The sequence below is a fragment of the Galeopterus variegatus genome, unplaced genomic scaffold, assembly GCF_000696425.1.
Source record: "Galeopterus variegatus unplaced genomic scaffold, G_variegatus-3.0.2 Scaffold3039, whole genome shotgun sequence".
Lineage (NCBI taxonomy): Eukaryota > Metazoa > Chordata > Mammalia > Dermoptera > Cynocephalidae > Galeopterus > Galeopterus variegatus.
This window is the reverse complement of record NW_007729150.1, coordinates 129,914-154,009: the sequence shown is the minus strand read 5'-3', so window position 1 is coordinate 154,009 and position 24,096 is coordinate 129,914. Positions and strand designations below refer to the sequence as shown.

The window sequence follows — 24,096 nt, the reverse complement described above, 5'->3', positions numbered from 1 at the left end:
ATTATCTATAACACTTTTCCTGAAAATGGAAAGATCTGTATTCTGGTATAAAAAAGAGGCTGATTCACAATTAGCATATGAAAATATTGACTAAACTCAATTCCTGCTGTGAAGTATATGATTTATAAACATAGTTATGAAAATTTAAAAACCTTATCATTACATCTAACTCCCAGTTACATGAATTTAAGTTTTTATGATACATACATACCAGTTTATATAGTGGGATTAGAATGAGATTAAGGCGTGGGTGGGTGGGCAGTTTACCTAGGGCTCTAGTCTATTAAGGAATCTAAAATAATGCTGAAAACATCATTGGGAATAAAATCAGACGGGGAAAATTATATGTGCCAGAACTCCTCTTGGAAAAAAAAATTTGAAAAGATGCCTGACGGGGCCGTCCCGGTGGTGCACTGCTACAGTGCGCGGCTTGGGAGCGCGGTGGCGCTCCCGACGAGGGTTCGGATCCCACATACAGACCGGTTCCCGCTCACTGGCTGAGCGAGGTGCGGGCGCAACACTGAGGTTTGCGATCCCGTTGCTGGTCCCGGTCCGGTACGGGCGCGACACTGAGGGTTGCGATCCATTGCCGGACACGATGCCTGACATAGGGACGGGAGTGGTAATGAGTCCAACACATCTATACATGAACTCACACACACACACACACACGCACACACACACACGCACGCACGCACACTGCACCCTCATGCCGGAAAACATCCTCATAGTTTCTAAATGCCAGCTAAGGAGAGTAGGTCCCATTAAGGATTAACGACGGGGCTGTTGTTCTGCTGAGTGGGCCACAGCAGCCCACTGCGCCAACCTTTTTCCTCCCCCACCTTCCCTTCTCCCCTTCAGAAAGCAGCCTCTCCTGGGCAGGGGCTGAGGGAACATTTAAAACCAGTGGGTGTGAAGGGTGCCAGAGCAGAGCCTCCCCAGGATACCCCAAGGCTTGCTCATGCCGAGTGCAATCAATATTTCAACCATGCTTCGCATTTCCTCGACATGTGGGGTCTATTCTGTTTCTACTTCCTGCTTATCCTTGTTCCTCTCAAATCAAAAAGCACATTCCTATAAATCTCAAGAGCCCTTGAGGCAATTAAAATATGTGATTAAAGTAATTCACAGTAGGGTTAACCAACAGATTTTACCCCAATGGGGACTGTTGATCATTGCAAAGGGAGCTCGGTAGCCTAAATAAAGATGTCATTGGTAAAATGTATTGGAGATCGTCCCACCTGTCTCTAGAAGAGTGATAGCTAATATTAAACAACTTCCTGATACTTTGCCCCTCCTCTTACATCCCCGGCACTTACCAATAAGCCTCTCTTATAAACACCTTCCCTTTGCTATTTAATTTTGCATCAGTTCCCTGCGGGAAGTGAAATATTCAAGGGCCTAGTACTTAGTTCTGGGAAGATACTGTTCATTCAGCACCTTCCACATTTCAATTCTCCAAAATTCATTCACTGACATACGATGTGGAAAAACCTCTAATTCCTAATACCACCACTACCAAAGCAAATGTTATCTATGGTATGAATCAGCTCTTGGCTTTGCATCGGATATTCAGAGTGATTTGAAAACTTAACTGAAAAGTAACTTTAAGTCAGCAGTGTCCAAGAGGAGAATGTAAGCTGTTTCCCTTTTAAGAGAAACCATTTAAAAAGGACTTGGGGGGGAGGAAGAAGAAGAAAGAAGGAAGAAAATCCAGTTGAAGCTTGGCATTTACTTGAAGAGGAGCCAGCAGAATTCAGCGCACAGACAGTTTCACAGCAGAGAGGGAACACATCGATCAGGCTTCCTTGGTGCTATTAAATTTCTTTGGTGGCAGCTTCAGCTGGGAAAGCAAGGTGCAAAAGTTGCATTCAGGGTTCTGAGGACCAAGAAGTGGCATCTGCGAACTTACGGGGATAGAACGGCTCAGGAATCTCGCTGAAGAAGAAGAAGAAAGCCCCGGACAGGAGGGTCGCAGGACGGCGGCACGCTCCTCTGCCTTGGCGCTTTGGGGGGCCGGCTGGCTGTTCAGGTTGCCCCCACTGCTGCTTCTGTTGTACTGGTTGTTGTTGAGCTCAGGGTAATTTCTGGTGGTCGGCTGGGAGCTGCCATTCAGGAGGTTGGTGAACGGGCTGGCTGGGACACCTGCCTTAGAGGATGAGGAGGTCTTTTTGTTCTCTGGGTCATCAGGGGCAGCATTCAAGTTCCCTAGAGAACTGGCTAGCCGGGAGTTTATGGAAAAGCTGAATGGAAGACACAGGTGAGGAGGGAAAAACAGAGACGACAATGTATACTCACGCAGAGCTCCTGTTTCTAAAACACATATTCATGACATGAGGGGAATGGGATGAAGACAATGCTGATCAATGCAAATGATGACAAAATGATTTCTTTATCACCCGTGGTGATATAATAATAACACGTGGCCTTTACTTATACCCGTTAAATTTCTCTGTCAAGAGCAGTTAACTAAGACCCAAGAAGCTGGCCAAAACACTTTGGAGCTCTTGAAATAGAACATCCCGGGGTTCTCTCTGTCCTGAGGGAGGAAGTAAATGAAAAGGGCCAAGTAAGGGGATAATTAAAAGCAGACTTAAGTGCTAGATTCAATTTATACATATTCAATGACACGACTGCATCAAATATCCACCCATCTTGGTTCTCATCTGCCTCTACATGTCAGGTGAGAAATCACAATGCCGCTCTGCCACTGCCTGCTGTAGACTTCCTTCATCTCTAGCCAGTGCCTTGGAAGAGGGGGAGAAAAATTACCTTCTTACACTGGCACACGAGGATAAAGAACCTCTGTTTATCTTCTTGGCCGTTGCTGAAGGGGACAAAGCCACTTTTGAGGTCTTCAAAGTAGGGGTAGATCCTTGTGGGGAAGTACTTAATCTTTGTAGAGAAAAACAGAAAAAGGGTTACAGTAAAGCTGTGTTATCTTAACTATGCAGCAACCAACTAGTACAAGATAAGTTAATAAACCTGTAAGGTCTCATGACAGATCCTAATAATGGCGACAGCAGCAGCAGCAGCCAACACGGACATAAAACTAACTCTGCCAGGCACTGTTCTGAGAACCTTAAATATGTCAACTCAGTTTATCCTCACAACCCGCGAGGTAGCTAATAGTGCTGTCCCCACTTCACAAGTGAGGAAATGGAAGCAAAAGGAAAATTCGTCATCCAAAGTCACTCAGTCAGCAGGTGACAGAGCTGGGATTCAAAGCCCTTCTCTTAACCACGATCCCGTCATTCCTTGGTCACATCCTTTCCTTACCGCTGGCACTCATTCCTCATCACGTCCTTAGATTCCACTCCTCCATATTTCAAATCTGTCCTCTCCTTTCCACCCTGCAACTGCCTTTGGTGAAGCCATCGTTACTTCTTATCCACCTCTTAATCTTATTCCTTAACAATTCAAATTCTGAATAGCCTCCGGTGAAATCTAAAATATTTAATCATGTCACTTCACTGTTCAAATCATTTAATCTTTTACTGGTGCCCATAAAGCCTAAACTCTTTGGCTCGGCTTATCAAACCCCTCCAAAATCTGGTGCTTGCCTCTCTGAGCAGGTGGTTCTAGCCACAGTTTCCCACTGGACATCCCTACTCCAGCTACACAAAATGTCTTGAGTTTCCTGAATAGACAGCATTCACACCTCTGTCTAGTTTGCATATGCTGTGCTTCCTGCCAGGCTATCTTCTCATCTCCTTTCCTCCCTTCACCTCCATCTGACTCACTCCTGTCTTTTTCTAATGGTCCAGTAAGCTGGAACTCTTACAGCTGATTCATACACTGAATTCCCAAGCAAGGGAAGCATCCTGTTTCATTATATGCTCACGGTAAATCATAGCTCTTATACCATATTTCATTGTTTGATATTTGTCTATTTCCTTGAGGCCAATGATTTGTCTGTCATTTCAATTCCCAGTGGCTAGTACAGTGATGGACTCAGAGCAGGTGCTCAATAAATATTTGCCAAGTGGGCAAAAACGGAAAATTAACTCAGATATGGATAGCCAGGGCCCAATCACGGTCTTAATACCAAATCTGTTTTATCCTGGATGAATCATTTCATGTAGCTGGACTTTGTTTTCCTATCTGCTAGAGAAAAGCTTATTTACTGTACACTCTTTCCTTTATCATCTGCTCTCCAAATAGCAGCTTAAGGCGCATGTTCTGCCTCTAAAAGAAAAATGGGAAAAGTTGTACAAGAAAGTGGCTCAAGCTTGCAGAGAAGCTTGGACCCTCTCAGAAATGCTCCCGTTCAACAACCCTAAACCTAAGAATAAATAAAAACCAGAAGGGGAAGAGTGAATCAGCTTCTTTCCCCTATTTGATCAACAGTCTTGGCCAAACGTTTCTACTGCTTTCACCACGCCTGGACCTCGGTGCCTCCAAGAGTGTTCAAGGGACAGTTTTCTAGAGACAAACATCAGTAACCCAACTGGAAGACAGGCAAGGAAAAAAACTAGAAAATAAAGAAGGGGGACAAACACATGCAAAAATAGGGGGAGAGAGGTCTAATAAAAATGGAAAAAATAAAATCAAGGGAAAATCTATCCCTGGATTGAAAGAAGAGTTGCAGGGCACCTGTAGTTTACTAGAGACCCCCACCTTGTGCTGGGAGCACAAAGTACATTGACATCACAGCCACACAGCCCTGTGCGCACATCAGGAAAACAAAAATCATTTTCATGGTGATCACTGAAAATAAAGCATACTGTAACAAACTGCAACAGAAAGGGATGAATTTAAAAACTAGAAATTTAACCTCATTAACAGTACCTGAAAGGCTGGGACACTGATCTTGGGCGCCCTTTCACATCATCTGACCTGCGGAAGTCAAAGACAAATGCTCACTCAACACAGCTTCACACATTTAAACAAAGACAGAAAAGCACATCGTATGGAGTCAGACCAGTAAAAATATTAAATTGGCAAAAGGAAAAAATCTTGAAAATGGATATTAGTACTCATCCACTTAATAAAATAAATCCTAGAACCAGCAGGACATCTATTTTAGTCATTTTATTCATAAATTCATCTTGAGTTTCATTTACAGCATCTTGCTTTTTTTTTTTTTTTTTTTTTTTTTTTTTTTTTTTTCAAAAAATCTTGAAAATGGATATTAGTACTCATCCACTTAATAAAATAAATCCTAGAACCAGCAGGACATCTATTTTAGTCATTTTATTCATAAATTCATCTTGAGTTTCATTTACAGCATCTTGCTTTTTTTTTTTTTTTTTTTTTCTTTTTTTTTTTTTTCCCGTGTCCGGCAACGGATCGCAACCCTCAGTGTTGCCCCCGTACCGGACCGGGGACCGGCAACGGGATCGCAAGCCTCGGTGTTGCTCCCGCGCCTCGCTCAACCAGTGAGCGGGAACCGGTCTATACGTGGGATCCGAACCCTCGAACGGGAGCGCCGCCGCGCTTCCCAAGCGGTGCACTATCCAGTGCGCCACCAGGCCGGCCCCAAGCATCTTGCTTTTTAATCAGAAGGTAGCACCACATCCACTCGGAGTAAAAAATGTTTGATGACGGTGCCATGATACATCTAAGAAAACCAAATTCCAAAAAATGAGAAAATTTCTTAGAAGAAAAAGCAAACAGAAAAACCATATTGGAACAAGCCTTCTAAAATTTGTGTCATGGAGATTTTCTCGTTTCCTTTGCCTATTTATTTGACAAGTTATACTCTCCTCCAATTTATCCCTTCCTCCCCCTCCCTTAATATTTCTTAAAAATCAAGTAGAAATCTATTTGAAATGTATTTAATCAGTATAAAGCAATTTCTTAGAGTTTCCAGCAAAAAATGGTGAATAAAAAAGATTGGTAATATAAACTGATCTTGAAGAAGTTTCCATTGACTTAGAAAGACAACATACATAGTAAGCAGAGCATGGACTGTGGACAGTACTGGGTTTGAGTATCACCTTCATTTCTAACTCCATTTCAATGGGAAGTGATTTAACCTCTCCAACATCAAGCAACCAACCCAAATGCAGGTAACAGTGCATACTTCCGTGGAACTCTGTTAACCTTCATATTCAAACTAAGCACCTAACATGGCTCCTGAACCACAGCAGGTGCTCAGTAAATGGCACTTCTCCTCAATTTTCTAGCAGTAGTTGGTGGTTATTATTAAGCACTAGGTTTGCTATCCCATTCTTTCATCGTACTACAGGAAATAATAACCTCAACTTTGAGCTATATGTCTTTATTTCTTAGATCAACAAATCAGAACTCAAAGACCCAATCTGACTTAAGTGTTATAATTCTCCTAGATACATATAAAAACTAAATTCCCTGTGAATCCAGATGTTTGATGTTTATCATACTGACAACACTTCCTTCCTTCTATGCATGTTTCTCACTTAAAAATCAAAGAAAAGTAGCCATTTCCCATCATATTCATTTATGGACTGCAGCCTTGTCACCGCATATAGTGCAGTAAAGAACTTTGATGACATTTACAGATGTTTGCACCAACATTGATCCTAAAACCTTTTTCTTTTCCCCAGTCTGAACTATCAGCAGGTCTAAAATGTTGTGGTCAGAAGTCAAGTCCCATTGTTGATTCTGATGGGTAATTTCAGCCTTAAACATCAAAATGGTTTATAACTTTACTGGCACAGGTAAGGATTGCTTATTCAATTATTAAAAATAGAAAGTAAGGAATTAGGACACACCAAAGCTTGGCATGCAATACTTTTCTGTACACTCTAGCTTCAATACAAAAGCCTCAGCACACCTGTGAAGATTTGCCCTAAGACAAGAAATCCACTTATAGGAGAAGGGTAGAATAACAAACGGAATTTGAAAAAAAGCTCCAGAGATAACTAACTGCTTAGCAGCTTATATTAGAATTCTAGAGACTGAGGCGAGTCAGAGGCTGAGGCTTTCAATAAGCCTTGAAGATTTAGCTATTCCCAACAGTGGTAAAATAAATAATAAACAACACAAAATAATAATAAACTCCAAAGCACAGGTAAACTTGGTATTTGTAGGAATGACATTCAAAAGATAAGAGGAGATGTTCTGTCCACAAAAGGAAGTATGAATTTAAAAGTTTAAAGTGGAGCTACCTAAATGCACAGGATGGTGAGGTGCGTGGCTGTCTCTGACTTTTTAAGGCACGTAGTTTGTCTCCCTGGGTTATACAATTTTTCATTTCCACATCTTCATCCTCTTCTAAATTATTCTGGAAAAAAATGCATTTTTCATAGAAAGATCATTATGAATAATTTCACTTCATATAGATTTCTTAATAGATTATGCATATAGATACATCTTAGATTATCATAATATAGATTATTTCAAGTCACTTACATGCACCATGAATTCGGCATTGACCAAGTATACAACAAAGAAAGCTCAACTATTTGCCAGTTAAAAATACCAGTCAAATTCCAAATCAAAGAAGCATGAGTATGGATATGGCAGAATTTCAGAGCAGTTGTTTGTTGCAATGGACCACAACCAAATAGACTCTCATGCAAGCACGGACATGCTTTGGAATATAGACTAGACACAGACTGGTTCAACAGATACTGTACAAATGTTTCCAGATACTACCAGGAACCATCTGCAAATTCCATAACTTGTTTACAAAAAATGCAAGATAAAATAACTTAGGATATCTACACAGTAACTTATTAACATCATTTAACACTAGTAAAAGCACTTAAGCCCTTTCCAGAAGGAATTGAAAGACTATGCTCATTAGATTGAAAAAAATGTGTTCCCTTCTGAAATAAGTCATATAGTTTGAAAAACAGAAGTATCATGTTAGTAAATGCTGGCTCACATTTAATTCTCACAACAACTCTAGAGAGGAGAGCACTGTTACCAAAAAGAAAGGACATACTCATAGAAGTTAGGAACATTGCCCAAACTCCCCTAAACTCTAAATGAATAGAGCTATGATTTTAAAATCAGATTTCTTGTCCCCAGATGCAATGTTCTTTCTAAAATAGATGTCACAGCACACTAACACTGCACCAGTGATGACTGTATTTAACCTTTTTTCCTCACCTTTGAAAAATCACCTTTTCCTCACCTTTTTTTCCTTTGAAAAATGTCAAAGGGCTTGAATTTGCTACGATCCCTTCCAGCCATACTAGTCACCTCCCCCTCTTTAAAGCTTGAACTCTTATTTGATGAAGAATATATAAAAATATACTTCTGTCAGTCAGATTCCAGTCATTTATGATAGAAATACCTCTTGACTCCCTTTCACCTATGTTGGGTTACTTAAATATATCTCGGACTTCAGTAGGAAGGTCCTGGGAAAAAAGACCACACTGCACTACTACACTTCTGAGTATAAAAAAGAAAACAAAAAAAATACAAAGCACAGCACAAGTGGGGAAGAAGAGGAAATGAGGACAAAGCTTCCTAGAGGAGGCAATCCCTCAGCTGAGTCTTCAAGGAGTACAAGCAAAGCAGGCCAAAGTCCCAGGAAGGTCATCATGACCAAGGAGAACACCAGCTCAACAATCACAGGACTGTGGAGCCTTAAAGTCAGAGGGTTCTCTTAGAGTCACAAGTTGCCCCTCTACAAAGTGTCCAGGAATTGGTTATACCATTCATCTCTGTCCATACAACCCCAGTGCAGAGCTCACCACCACCCAAGGAAGCCTGCAGGAATAGAAATCAGGAAGGTCTGAAGGCTAGGCTTGCTTGTGGGTGGTACACTTGAGAAGATGAGCTCAGCTTCACCCAGCTGCAGAAAGCATTTGGCATGCTGGGATGTTACCAGTACTAGTACCTGATGGAAGGACCAGCACACAGCCAGAGTCTCCACAATGTGGAGTGGGGCCAAGAAGTGTCTCAGCCCTCATGAGACAGGCCAGAAAAGCTTCTTAGAGGACCCAAGAGGATCCTTATCCCAGTCAGTCAGTCTCATTGTCTACTGGGTGTCTTTGTGGACATCTGAAAGCCAGGAAAGTTTATTTGTTCCTCCAGCTAGAAAGATCTTTGTGTTCCCAGCTATGAAACACCTTCAAAATTCTAAGAAAAAGTGATCTTCAATCTGTAATTCTAGATTCAACCTCTCAGTCAAGTGTAAGGGTAGAACAAAGCTACAAAAATTTACCTCCCACACAGTCTTTCTAAGAAAACTATTATAGGATGCTTTTCCAGAAAAAGGAAAGAGGGCAACATGAAATCCAGGAAAATTAGGGATCCAACGTAAGAGTGTAAAGAAAAGTTCTAGGATTAGAACTACATACTAGGGCTAAGAACAGCCAGTACAGGCTGGGAAGAAGAAATGCCTTCAGGAAAATACTAGAGCTGGTAAGAATTTTTGTTGTGTTGAGATTTTTAAAAACTTTAAAATTGCTTGGCACAACTTTTGGGATGTGGGGTAGGTGCGTTATCTTTTCCCAAATTCATAGAAAACTAAGCAAATTAAAAAGGACAATTAACTCAAGGAAAAACAAAGAGAGGTTCCAAAAAGAAAACAGTCACAGTACACTACTAAGCTCAGCAGTGAACAATATTTACAGAGTAATAATCTGTAAATGTGGTTTAACCAAAAATGATAATATAGGTATACCGAGAAGCAAAGGACAGTGGGGGCGATAGCAAGACACAAGAGCTAAATCCTATCTACCATAACCAGGAGGCAAGAGAAAAAATGTCCAAAATGGGTAAATAAAAAATAGCAATGTAAGCAAGGTATTTAGAAATATGACAGTAAAAATATTATTATAATTTGCTTAGGGGTTTACTCCTTTGGGAGTGGGTCTGGGAAAAGAAAGGTGGAACAAGGGACTGATATTTTTTGTTAGAATTCAACACGTTTGATATTTTTTAAGCTGTGGTCATATATTACTTGAAAAAATAAAAACCAATTTTAAAAGACACAGATTAACAAAAAATATTAACAGTATATTTTAAATTATAATTACATGTTTTTCTCTCTCACCCTATTATGAATCTTAAGCATCAAATCTTTCTTTGTAAATTATGATACATTTCAAAAACACTCTTTTTTTTTTTTGGATACCGGACTGCCCTACATAAAGGCAGGAAGGTGACAGCAAACTAAAATACCTAAAGAAGTACAATTTTTAAAGCTGCACTTGTCTCCAGATGATTTCCTAGATAAAGAGCAAATAATAGTGCAGAGAATGAAGATTTATTTTATCCCACCGGTTGTTCTGTATATATAGACAAGATGAAAACCAAAATAAAATTAAGTAGTATCCATAAATTTCAGTTGGGTAAGGTAATTGCTGACCAACACATCAATAAATTGGTGGCACATTAAGCTACTGGGGAAGCTGTGGAATGTGCTGTTAAGAAAAGATCTATTAGATAAAATACAGCACACTAGGGAATAAAAATGGAAGAGTTATAACAGAAAACTGACATCGTTTGAAATAGAAACGAATAAAAATAGAAGTCAAAGGATTGGAAGATGAGAATGAAAATGGAATTTTAAGCCAATTTAAATGATTTGGCTAGGAAAGGTGGATGGGTCCTCGCTACAATTCTTTTCAGCTCACAGATGTTAAATCTCTAAGATATAAAAGTTGGGCAAAGGCAAAGATTTTCTCTCTATAACAAGCTGGTTCTGGTCCATAGAATGTTTAAATTTATCAGAGTCCCCCAAATCTGTCTTCTCTCCTTCCTTGCTGCCACTGGTTGGGATCTTTAAAACCTGGACCACTCCCCCTTCACCAACTTCCTGGCTTTCCACCCCACATGGACTCCAGCACACCTTCTCCACCATGGCCAGAGTGATCCCAAACCATGAATCTGTGTGCTGTCACTCCCCTGCTTAATAGCCTCTGGTGGATCCGAGAGGCATTCAGATTGGAACTGGAATAGCTTCACAGTCCTAAGGGGTGAAAGAAAGGTGCTGAAATGTAGAGCCTGAAAGATTTAATTTTTTTTTTCCTTTTTGTCTTTTTTACTGACCGGTAACAGGATCGCAACCCTCGGTGTCACGCCTGTACCGGGGACCGGCAACGGGATCGCAACCCTCGGTGTTGCGCCCGTGCCGCGCTCAGCCAGTGAGCGGGAACCGGTCTCCACATGGGATCCGAACCCTCGGCGGGAGCGCCACCACGCTCCCAAGCGCCGCACTCTCCAGCGTGCCACCAGGCCGGCCCAAAAGATTTAATTTTTACTTCATGAATTTTTCTAAGATGCATCCTGTTTATGAGGATTTCATGGATTTCATAAATCACAATATCTCAAAGATGGAATTTAAAAAGTACATTCTTGTCTACTTAGCTGTAAATTTATGTGAACTTGGCTGAAAATTAACAGCACCTGTACCTAATGAATATCTCTAAGTTAAGGGCATCTACTTTTCACCAGCTCTTGCTCCAGGTGCTCACCAGGACCAGCCCTGAAGTGGTGGGGGCTCAAAACTATGGAAGCGATTCTTTCTTTCTCTCATCGCGGCTTCTCCTGCCTTCACAGGTCTCTCCTCCTCTTCCCCTGAGCTCTAGCAGCCCCAGCTTGGCCGCTGTTGCTCTCTAATAGTTGTCAATTCGTTGATTTGTGGGAGACAGTGACACTGGGGACTGTCTATTCCACCATCTTGACTGGAAGCCTAAGGACATTTTTTAAATAACCCCAATCCATAATGGAGCCTTAGGCTTCTGAATGTTAAAATGAGCACTTATTGCCAGTACTTTTTGTATTTGAACATATACTGCCCTTATATAGCTTGGATTATTATGAATTTCATGCCTCTGTCCTTTTTTTTTCTGAAACTGTAAGCCCTTTTCATTCATTCAAGTACTATTTATTAAGGCTCTGTGGGCCAGGAATAGAATCATGATGAGGACAGAGAAAAGTCTCTACCTTTATAGAGCATATCACCCAGCAGGGATGGAGAGAAAAGGACCAGGCAGGAGACGTACAGGGCAAGCAGGAGCTTGGAGCAGGGAGCCTGGCCTAGACCCACACGATGGGCTGTGCATAGGTCACACTGCCTAGCCCAGAACGGAACTCCAGGCTCAATAAAGGTAAAGCCTCTATTTCTAAAAGATTTCTCACAACTCTAAAAGGGCAAGAAAATTCATTAAAGCCACAGCCTAGTCCATGACTATGACCTCCATCATTCTGCTTATTGTTTTCCTTTCACCCACCTTCTAAGCACTGAAAAACTGTACATTCAAATTCTCCAAATCAATAATAACAAAGTTTCCTAATAACTAATCATGAGAAAATTCCTGTAGTCCTAGAGAGCAAAAAATAATTTGGAATCTCTCCTTTCAATCTTTTATTTTTTTAAAAAGACAACCTCTAGAGGAATACTGCTTTTTTTCACTTTCTTTCTGTACAAACTAAATAAATCCAGAATTTCCATGGGCTTCTACCCTGAACATTTGTAGGAAACTTGAAACACATTAAAATCCTTACAGCATTCTCACCTTATTTTCCCACTTGTAATTTACAAGAACAATAAATATATCATTAACTCATTAAGTCCAATTTTGAGTAAACTAATTTCCCATATTTGTGTAATGTCCCAGAGCTAGCACCAGATAAGCATGGCAAGAAAAGGGTTTGGAAGGGCTGCTTGCAGAAAGCATCAACTACCTATAAAGTGGTGCAAAAGTCACACACATATCACTGCAAAATATTAACCATATCATCATTTTCTGGCATCTCTGGATTCTTTCATTTCTGTCCTCTAATTTCAGAAGTGATAGCACTTCAATGACTAAAGTTAAAATAATTATTGAGGGGCAGTACTATTGTGTGAATTTTTGTGTCCCCCCGCAAAATTCATATTTGAAATCCAAAACCCCAAGGTGATGGTAGTAAGAGGTAGGGCCTTTGAGAGGTGGTTAGATCCTGAAGTGGAGCCTTTACGAAAGAGGCCCTGAGGGAGCCTGTTTGTCCCTTCCACCATGTGGGGACATAGCAAGAAGGCACAATCTTTGAACCAGTAAACAGGCCAGATACCTAATCTGCTGGCGCCTTGATCTTGGACTACTTAGCCTCCAGAACTGTGAGAAATAAATTTCTCTTGTTTATAAACTACTCAGTTTATGCTATTTTGCTAACAGCAGCCTGAACAGATGAAGACAAGGGGGTATAGGGTTGGGGGCAACAGCCCAACATCTGAATATACACTTATGTTTAAAACTGACTTATCCCCCAACTGTTCCACGTCTTAGAATGTAAAAAATAGTAATAACAAATAAATATTTTAAAATAAATTAATTAATTAAACTGACATTTTACATTTCAATCATATGCATTCCCTACCCTTCCAGTGATAAATAAATGTTAACTATTCTTAAGTTCAATAAATTGGGGCCTAAAAAAGTATAAGAATGAAATATTTTAACTCCCAGACATTAATTTAACACAAATATAATTCCTGCAAGGCAAATGTGTTTCTCAGATAGAGGGATAAATTTTATGTTAGTCTTTTCAGAGTTCACAACTCAAAGCTCTATTTACTTGAATTCAACCTGCAAAGGAAATGCTGACCAGAGCAAGAAAAAAGTGTTCTTGTTTAGCTATATTATCACATTGAAAAGTTAGCTCAGATCCTTTCTGTTTGCTTTTAATAGGCCAGACTGCAATTCAGGGACAAGAAAAAGTCAACAAAGGCTCTGAACATCAACATGACCTTGGCTAAGATTTACATTCTGTCAGGACAGATAACTCAAGCAAGTAAACTCAGCCACTTCATCAGTGGCTGTCCCAGAGAACATACCACAGGGTTTAAAAATCAGTCCCATCAGCAGTCTCCACCCCTGGGCCTTGAAGAAAACTCACTCTCCCAATCTCCAAGCACTGTGGTATCTTCCTTGCTGAAAAAAATCTGTTTGAGATGCCTATTGTTGACCTAAGAGAGCTCCCTATGCACTCCTTCCATTCTGGGTTCCCCAGGGCAAACTTGAGCGACACAGCATTTTGTTCAAGGCCCTTGTCCAGGTCTAATGGACAATGTCTAAAAGAATTGTAAGTCCACACTTGCTGCCTAAATATTTTTAACCACTATCTTTGCTCCTTTAGGGATAAAAAATATAAACCAAATCTAAATCACGCACTTAGCTTCACCTCAGGCATAATGTGGTAGAAAGGGCTAAACTAAGAGTGGGACGTCCAGTTCTTAAAGTGGCTTCACTACTAAAAACTTGGGGGCCTTCGGCAAATCACATATTTTCTGGGTCCCTGGTTTCTTATCCATTCAAGAGGAGAAACAGAACAAGCAATTTCAAGGTTGCTTCTAATTCCAAAAATGTTCTTGATCTTAATTCTTAGTAAGTCACTTCCACTTTTATTCAAAGGTAGCAGGGTGCAAGAGAAAAAAACACAAGTTTGAAACCAGACAGATGGATTGAATCATGTTTTAACACTGAGGTTAGAATATCTCTGCTATGCAATTTCCATACCTAAAACAGAGATAGTATTACCTAATTCACCAGGTAGTTATGAAGATTAAGCCAGACAATATATATCAACTATTTAAAGTAGTTTGCTTACAGTAGAACCTCAGTTTTAACAAGTTGCCCCTCATTATGTTTTCAACTCTGCACTTTAGAAAACAACATGAATTTGAGGCTTTCGGAGTACCACTTGTGGTCTTCAACTGCCACATTAAAATTTTTCTTCTTGGGGCCGGCCCGGTGGCACACTGGAGAGTGCGCCGCTTGGGAGCGCGGCGGCGCTCCCGCCGAGGGTTCGGATCCCATGTGGAGACCGGTTCCCGCTCACTGGCTGAGCGTGGTGCGGGCGCGACACCGAGGGTTGCAATCCCGTTACCAGTCAGTAAAAAAAGACAAAAAGAAAAAAAAAATTTTTTTCTTCTTGGCCGAGCCCGTGGCACACTCGGGAGAGTGCAGCGCTGGGAGCGCAGCAGTGCTCCCGCCACGGGTTCGGATCCTATATAGGGATGGCTGGTGCGCTCACAGCGCTCACTGGCTGGGTGTGGTGCGGCTGGTCTCAAAAACAACAACAAAAAAAAAATTTTTCTTCTTGATAGATATTTCAATTTTCAAATAGAAAGTATGCTTTTCTATTTCATTCCTATAAATATTCTCCCTACCAGAGTAGCCTCCTTTATAATTGTATTCCTTAAGTTACAGTTTGTTTCTTTTTAAGGTAAATTGGTTTCTTTGTCTTGCTTCTTACTTTATAGGTGGATGACTCCACACCTAAAAATTTGATACTCTTAGCATGTCAGAGAAAAGAAACTGCTATATTATATGTGTTGAATTGGGAAACAAATGCAGAATGTTAGTCTTAAGGAGATAGAATCTTCCTGAGGAAAACTCACCTCTGCAAATCTTTCAGCACTTTGTATTTTAGATAAGTTTCCACCAATAGATATATCATCCAAGCTAGAAAGAATTTTATTAATACTTCCTTCACTGGATGGTCTATTTTTCAGTTTCGATCGGAAAATGTCTCCTTGGACCCACAATGAGGCTTGTTTTCTGTAAAAAAGAGAGAAAACAAAATAACCTTTAAAATAAACACCATCATCTCCTCAAAAGTATGATGTCTTATAAAGAAAAAAATTATCAGATGAACAGTTACAAATCGGACTGAAAAGAATATGAAATAAATCTTAGAATAAAGAAAAATAAAGTCACTTTCAGAAGCCAAAGTAAATTAAAGTCCTATATTAAACACAAATATCCATCTTCCAATATCTGTCTATATAGCCATACATGGGGTGACTGTTGAGGTCCTCAGATGCTTAGAACAAATTCCACAGCAATAAGTACTGTGAGCCCATTTGTCTTTTAAATATGAATTTGAAACCTGTAAGATATTTCTCAAATAGCAATTTGATACGTTCATTTACAAAAACAGCTGGGATAAACTAGATTTGAAAACATAGGTAAAAAGCTTGAGTTAAACAAGATACTACCCAAAAAAGTCCTAAACACCAACTGTGCGTGGTACCATAAAAGGCCCTCAACATATAACTTTAGAAACCCACTCATAATCCAAAAGCTAGGCTTATAGCCTCAATTAGATTTTCCTTGTGAAAAGAAAATGTGTTTAAAGTTCATCTACAAGCTTTCTTTTATTCAATGAGATACAACCATAACTGTTTTTAAAGTTTTAAGAAGAAAACTTAAAATATGTAAGCAAAATGACAATCTAGGGCTTCAACTTTTATCGATGGGGTCACCTTCATACATCTCTTTTAAGATATATTATCCAATAGAATAGTTTTATTTCTATTCTATACCACACTGTACAGGATAGAATTAAACTAAAAACATATGGTACATCATGAAGAAGATCAACATCCAATGAAAAAGCATTATCAAGGAGATGCCACCAATAAGAATGAAGATTTTTTTTTAAAAGCAACAGGCAAACCAAGTAATACTTTTGCTCAAAGGTTCCACATGTCACATAAAATTCAGGTTAAAACGTGAGGAGAAAAATAACCAAAAAATACCTTCCTGAATATTTCATTGGGCCCTCGGGACAGGAATCCATCTCTCCTTTTAAACATAGTTTACTCTCAAATCAGAATGTTTTTGTTTATGTCTAACTACTGTTGAAAGTCTTGAAGAAAAGGTTATCCTTGAAATCACAGCAAAATTTTACATGTGCAGGGCCGGCCCGGTGGCGCACTGCTACAGTGCGCCGCTTGGGAAGCACGGCGGCGCTCCCACCGAGGGTTCGGATCCCACATACAGACCGGCCGCTCACTGGCTGAGCGAGGAGCGGGGGCGATACCAAGGGTTGCAATCCCGTAGCCGGTCCCGGTCCGGTACGGGCGCAACACTGAGGGTTGCGATCCGTTGCCGGTCACGAAAAAAGACAAAAAGACAAAAAAAAAATTTTTTTTACATGTGCAATCCCTCCAAACATGCAATTCCACATCTAGGTATCATCCCACAGAAATTCACTGTGTGCAAAATACAAAAATGCTTATTGGAGCATTATTTGCAATAGCAAAATATTGGAGACACTCCAATGGAAAACCAGCGTATTAGGTTACAGTAGATTCACTCTGTAAAATATTATGTAGCCAATAAAAAGCTTGTGAGAGACCTACATGTGGTAAAAAGGAAAAGTGGCCATGAAATAAAGCATTAATGGGTGAAAAATACAAGTGACAGAGTGTAGAAAGCGTGATCTCATTTTTGCTAAAAAAAAAAAAAAAAAAAAGGAAAAATGTTACAATGTTAAAAGTTCACAGTTATCGGGCCGGCCCGGTGGCACACTGGAGAGTGCGCTGCTTGGGAGCACAGTGGCGCTCCCGCCGAGGGTTCGGATCCCATGTGGAGACCGGTTCCCGCTCACTGGCTGAGCGAGGTGCGGGCGCAGCACTGAGGGTTGCGATCCCGTTGCCGGTCCCTGGTACGGGCGTGACACCGAGGGTTGCGATCCCGTTGCCGGTCCCCGGTACGGGCGCAACATCAAGGGTTGCGATCCCATTACCGGTCAGTAAAAAAAGACAAAAAGAAGGGGAAAAAAAAAAAAAAAAGTTCACAGTTATCTAGAAGAATATGCACCAAAACATAAGCTAGTTGCCCCAAGAATGAAAAAGGAAGCTTTCACTTTCTACTGCATAATGTCTACAATATCTGACTTTAACAACATGACTCATTCGCTTTTGTAAAAATGTAAGAGGTCTTAAATAAAGATCAAAGCAGAACAAAGCTAGATAAGTATGAAAAGGAATGTTTAAAGTTGCTATCATAAAAGACAGCAGACAATACATCACTATATTTTTTTAACAACAGCACTTAAAAAGCAACTTTAAAAGTCAGTTGAATAAGTGAGAAAATGTTAACAGCATGGGGTAGGTTTGTATGGTTGGGGGACTTTCTTTTAATAAAATATTCTACGCTACTTTCAAACAAGAGGTAATCTTTTTCTTTTACTTTCTGTCCACTTTTCAATATTTTCCAAGTAAAACAAAGGGGAAAAAGAAATACCTTTACATCTGATTTTTGAGACAGCCAGGATAGAGGCTCTAGATATAAAACACATTGTCCACATATAAAACTAACTTACCATTTCTAACATCGTTCTAAAATTGAAACTAGTTTAAATTATCTTAAGAAACTTTCAGTATATTTCTAAATACATTAAATATAAAAGCAAAAATATATTAATAAAATAAAAATTTCAGAAATCTACACATACCAATACCTAGACAGTGAGGAAGTACAAGTCTACCTTCTATCGCTGCAGAAGTCACTTTTTGGGGGGCCAGCCCGTGGCTCACTTGGGAGAGCGTGGTGCTGACAACACCAAGTCAAGGGTTAGGATTCCCTTACCTTAGTAATATAGATGTATATAAAATATAGATGAGGTTACCATAACGTGGAGTCACAGTAAACTTTTCTATACCAGCTGTAAAAATACATATTCAAAACAAAGGCTTTTTCTTCTTCTTCCTTTTTTTTTTTTTTTTGGCAACTGGCCTGTATGGGGATCTGAACCCTTGCCCTTGGTGTTATAATACTGCACTCTAACCAACTGAGGTAACAGGCCAGTCCCTCAAAACAAAGTTTTCTTAACATTTCTTTCCATTATGGAAATTTTCACAAAACCATAGATAGTCTCCCTTATATTTTACATCTTCAAAAATTCTTGCTTTAATTTTTTATACCTGCAGACTTTCTACTTCATGCTACATGCAGTGGAACCTCTTATGTCATTCTTGAATCTTATAGCCTCCAAATAGTAATAAACAAATAGCAGAGTCATTTGCCACAGAATGAACAGTTAAAAAAATACTTGTTAAATTCATAAATGAATGTCTTGGGCCTCTGGTCAAAACTCCCAGTAATAAAGAACTACTATTACAAGAGAGACAAGACTTAGCTTTGTTGCAAATAGTGAAAATTCAGATAAGTGAAACACACAGAAAGGATACAAATATAAGGAAAAAAGACTGTATCCTTGTCCCTCAGGAAGTTCCCACGTTAGGATGAGAAAAGTAAACAACTGAAATCCCATATTATAGGCCCTATGATCAAAATTTCCATAAAACCCTAGGAGAAGGGGCCCCTAAATTAATCTGAAGGAATCAGAGGGAAGTTCCCCAAGAATCCAGAAGTATCTGGAAAGAAAAGCAGGACTTAGCCAGCAAAGAGTATTCCCAAAACAACAGACAAAACAAACAAACAAAAAACGTGGGTTGGAGAAATAGTGACATCAAAGAACACAGCATGTTTAGGAAAGCAGGTTGTTTAATCTGGCTGAAGCCAAAAGGATTTGACAGTAGTGGTAACCAGCTCATGACAGGCCCTGCATACCATGCTAAGGAATTTAAATTTGACCCCCAAATATGAATGGAAGGCGCTGTAAGGGTCTTTAGAAATTTTTTTTAAAAAACATGAAGTGGAAACAGAGGCAGAGACAAAGAACCTAAGAGGCTAAACTGGAAAATTATTCCACTTCCAAAACAAGTCACAAAATGAAAACTCTGATGTTGCTGCCAGTCTAACAATGTAAATTACAAAGTGACAACTTTCGCTTACTTGGTTTAAAAGACTCACTTGGTCCCATCTCTGGAAAGACTTGATTTGAATCTAAATATTAAAGATGAATAAGGTGTCAAAGCTGATTTGTGTGTTGCTAAGCGATGCTGTATGCAAGTGCTTAAGAAAAAGCAACACTTCACGCAAATACCTTTTTATTGACAATAAAACCACGCTGGCTTTTATTGTGATGTCTATTACTTCTTAAAAGCCTAATCTCAAACAGAAGAAGTAAAATAAGTATTTAGCATTTAAATATCAAATCTTATGAAGCTAATGCACCAGCTCATAGTAAATTCTCCAATAATGTAGTGCGTTGTCTGAGAGAGCATGAAATTACTGACCCTCTGCTAATAGGACATGTGCTTTGAAATGACAGGATGAGATCTGTCTTGATTTGAACAGAGCCTTGTTGAGAGATGTAGCCTGCTGTGGACTGATGTCCCCCCAAAAACTCAGTCCCAACTGTGACAGTGTAAACAGAATGGGAAATCCTATCATGATAATTGGAGGGTGGGGCCTTAAAGAGGTAGTTAGATTGTAGGACCATGCCTAGTGAATGGATTAGTAATGGTGGTCATGGGTGTGGTTCTGAGGGCTTTAAAAGGAGAGCATGTGAGAGCTTCTTTCTCTCTGCTCTGCCATTTTTCTGCCATGTGAGACCCTTGCATTGCTGTAAAGCCTCCACCAAAGAAGACCCTCACCACATGTGTTCCCTGGACTTTGGACTTCCCAGTCTCCAAAACTGTAGGCAATAAATTTCATTTTCTTAGAAATCACCTAGTTCCAGGTATTTCTGTTATAAGCAACAGAAACAGATTAACCCATAGCCATGTTGGGGTAACTGTTTTTGGCCATGTCCTGGCCCTCGGTTAATCAGGTTTGGGTTAACTAGGCATGGGACGTAAAAAAATAAGTAAATAACCTGGCATCATGAGCCAAGTTATACTTGATTCTGATATAGAATCTTCACAGGTCTTTTTAAAAATCTTTTAACATTCCTCTGATGAAACTGAAGTCACTTGCACTGTTATAAGTATTTCTGGTTTTGAGTCCAGAACACAACGGAAGTCATTTTGCAGATGCTTCTGTTTGTGGCTGACATGTTCTCCCTCACTTCCATAAAGACCAACCTAATCCTATCTCTACACCATCCTAACTCTTCATCTTCATCATTTCTTTCAGCTTGGATATACTTTTCTAGGACAATCCAACACTGACCCCAATGTCCATCCAAAGCCACCATTTGGTCACTTTGTAGAGAAACCCACTTTCTAGCTTGGCCTAGGCCTACTCTATGACCTGAGCATAAATACGTCCTGTGCACCTCCAACTTCACCATCCTAGGGCTATTATGGAAACAGAGGTCATTCCTGGCTTAATGTTTTGGGCCAATGAAATGGTCTAACAGCGTCAAAGGAAGAAAGATCAGAAGCAGTAACCAAGATGCAGGGAATAGAAAGGAGACAGGTATTCAGGGGTTCTACAAATCCTGAGGTGCAAGTGGAAGATTTAGTAGGAAGATGTTTAGAAAGAGAACGTCTAAAGGTTTAGGGAAAGGCTCTTGATTCTGAAATACACAAGAAATTGAAGCTAGAAGGAAAAAAGTGAATTAGGGAATTCTTTAAAAGATTCAACTAACTAAATCTAGTTTAGGTACAGTACACCCAATTAGGGCTAGAACACTGGTGTGTCATGCCAAAATGCAAACTTTAAACTTAATGCGTTACTACTTACAATACATTTTTCTCCCCATCTCTAACCCTTTTCATCTAGTTCTATTCAGAGCACAGGAAACAAACAAACAAAACCCATTCATGGTGAGGATACAGAGAAACTGGACCCCTCATGCATTGTTGGTGGGAATGTAAAATGGCTCAGCCGCTGTCGAAAGAGTTTTGCAGTTCCTCAAACAGTTAAACATAGAAATTACCACATGACCCAGCAACTCCACTTCTAGGTATACACAAAGTAGAATTCAAAGTAGAGACTCAAATACTTGTGCACCTATGTTCACAACTACATTATTCACAATAATTAAAATGTGAAGTAACCCAAGTGTCCACCTATGGATGAAAGAATAAACAAAATGTAGCATATACATAAAATGGAATATTATTCATCCTCCAAAAATAATGAAATTCTGACACATGCTACAACATGGATGAACCTGAATTTATTATGCTAAGTGAATAAGCCAGACACAAAACAACAAATATTATATGATTCCTCTTATACGAGGTACCTAGAATAGGCAAATTCATAGAGATAGAAAGTGGAATATAAGTTATGAGGGACAAGGGGGAAGGGATAGTAAGGATTTACTGTTTAATGGATACAAAGTTCTTATTTGTAATGAAAAACTTGTGGAAATAGATAGTGGTGATGGCTGTACAATCTTGTGAATGTACTTAAAGTCACCGAATTGTCCAACTAAAAATGGTTAAAATGGTAAATTTTATGTTATACATATTTTACCACAATAAAAAAACTAACTAAAAAATTCAATCTTCTAGCTAGAGTGATTGGCCTGAGCATTTCAAGATGAGTTCCCAATGCCACCACTGCCAAAAATTCTGATATGTACCTAATTATCCTTAATAATTGAACTTATATTAGGATTTTATTTTTGCTTAGCCAATAGTTTCAATGTCAATTGATACTCAATAAATGGATCAGATGATACAAGAGTAAATATTAAAAAGAAAATCAGAAGCTTCTATAACTGAGTATTCCTGCAAAAATGTGATAAACCCAAACCTATGCAATATGCCCATTATTCTAATAAATAAACAACAGTATATTCTATTGTTAAATTCTGATTTTTATATTTCAGATTTCAATTTCTGTGTTTTAGGAAAGACAAATTTTAAAATCCTTAACATACATTATAAAAAAAATGTTCATCATATTCTTTGACCTACTGCATGTACCTAAAAGAAAATCATAAAAAGAAATAGTAGGACTCAATCCCAACTAAAACTCAAACCATTATTGTTAAAGACTTTTTTTAAAGCATTTTTCCATTTTCTAAACAGGTTTTCTTCATCTTATTTTTGGTAATTTCCTGAATTAAAGAGCTATGGTTAGTTAAATTATTAATTTTTGATCTAGCTCAATCCAACTGTAAAATTTACCAAGTACTATAAGTACGAAATCAGGCTGTGGCATAACTTGATATCTAGAGAGTAAGAATGAGCCCAACACTCTTTTTACTCAATGTGGTTCAAGGACCAGCAGCACGAAGTCACCTGGGAGCTTATTAGAAATGCAGAATCTCGAGTCCCACCCCAGACCTGGTGAATCAGAAACTGCATTTAAGAAGATCCCCAAATGATTCTTATGCACTTTAATATTTGAAAAGCGCTGAAGACAATGAAAAGCTTACAACTAAGTTAGAATACTGAAAAATACCTAACAGAGTAGAAGTTGATGATACATCTATGATAATAAAGCAGAACGGGGAATTTTTAATTTATGGACTAAGAATGAAAAAGTTCAACCACAAAATCATTGCTTCTTAAGGAAAACTTCAGTTAAAATGGAAGTTCTGCTTTTCAGAGACAGAACTCATTGCAGGGTCCAGATTTAGGCTTTATTGTTTAGGAGTTCTCTCTGTCTCAGGAGGAAATTTAAAATAAAAACAACAACGTGTTGAACCTCATCAGTAAAGGACCTCTGTAAACTGAAAGTCCTCATGAGAGCCCAACACCAGTCCCTCAATGATCCCTTTATAACAAATAAAAGCTCTAATGTACTGTGATCCAGAGGTCACCGTAGTGCCACGCAGTAAACATTCAATAAATAGACTCAACCAAGTTGTAAAAGTAGCCTGACCCCACCTTTATACTTGTACAGGTTGTCTCTGAAAAGGATGAGTTCAGAGTTGGCTCAAAAACAAATTAAACGTATTTGTGCATCATTTTAAGAACCTTGAGGATGTTTGGTAGAAGACACATTTTGGGTTCAGAACAGTATTTTTAGCTTAAGAACTTCAGCTTTAAGAAGAAGAAAAACACTTGGTAGCTGTTTTGCAAAGAGAGTTTTATTTATATACTAGAAAAAAAATTTAAATAAAAAATTTCAGACTGTAACAAAGGAGAGGTCTGGATCTGCCAATACAGTACATAAATTCATCAACAACTCACAAGGATGTTAAGGAACATCCTCTTGCTGCCAGTGACGTAAGAGAAATGTTTGTTTAAGTGACAGAAATCAAACACCCGGACATATTTTGGTCTTCAAGCACTAGCAGGGTATCACAAACCAGCTTTTCCAAAGTCATGGTTTCAGAATTAACATGATCTAAAAAAGCACTGCCTGGCTTTTCACCACGGAAAGAATACAACTCCCAACTTGCTCAGTCATTTTTGACAGATGAAAACCTAATAGGAAACTTTTTACCCTCTTCTTTCTTTCTTAATGAACATGTTACTTATTCATGCTTTTGCGTCATCATTGACTTTAAACTTTTCATTTCTCATATCATTAGTCAGTCTTCTAAGCCTCGTATTTTTTTTCTTAAAATGTCCCTGGTACCCATCTCCAGTCCACTTCCAGCCCCAATGACAAGTCCCTGTCTCCCTGAGATGGATTAAAGTGGTCTCCTTTTCAGCCTCTCTGAGTCCAATCT

The 24,096-nt window shown here is 39.2% G+C and overlaps 1 protein-coding gene across 1 annotated transcript in view; it reads right to left on the bottom strand.

Moving 5' to 3' along the window:
* Positions 1-1,723: 1,723 nt before the first annotated feature.
* The window catches only part of CDC14A (cell division cycle 14A), a 147,132-nt gene continuing 124,759 nt past the window's right edge, over positions 1,724-24,096 (bottom strand). Inside the window, exons 11-15 of the mRNA XM_008583784.1 lie at positions 15,275-15,434; positions 7,095-7,210; positions 4,792-4,839; positions 2,773-2,895; positions 1,724-2,243 (exon numbers count right to left, since the gene is read on the bottom strand). Of these exons, the coding sequence (XP_008582006.1) occupies positions 1,799-2,243; positions 2,773-2,895; positions 4,792-4,839; positions 7,095-7,210; positions 15,275-15,434 (892 nt within the window). The 3' untranslated portion in view covers positions 1,724-1,798. The remainder of the gene's footprint in view (positions 2,244-2,772; positions 2,896-4,791; positions 4,840-7,094; positions 7,211-15,274; positions 15,435-24,096) is intronic.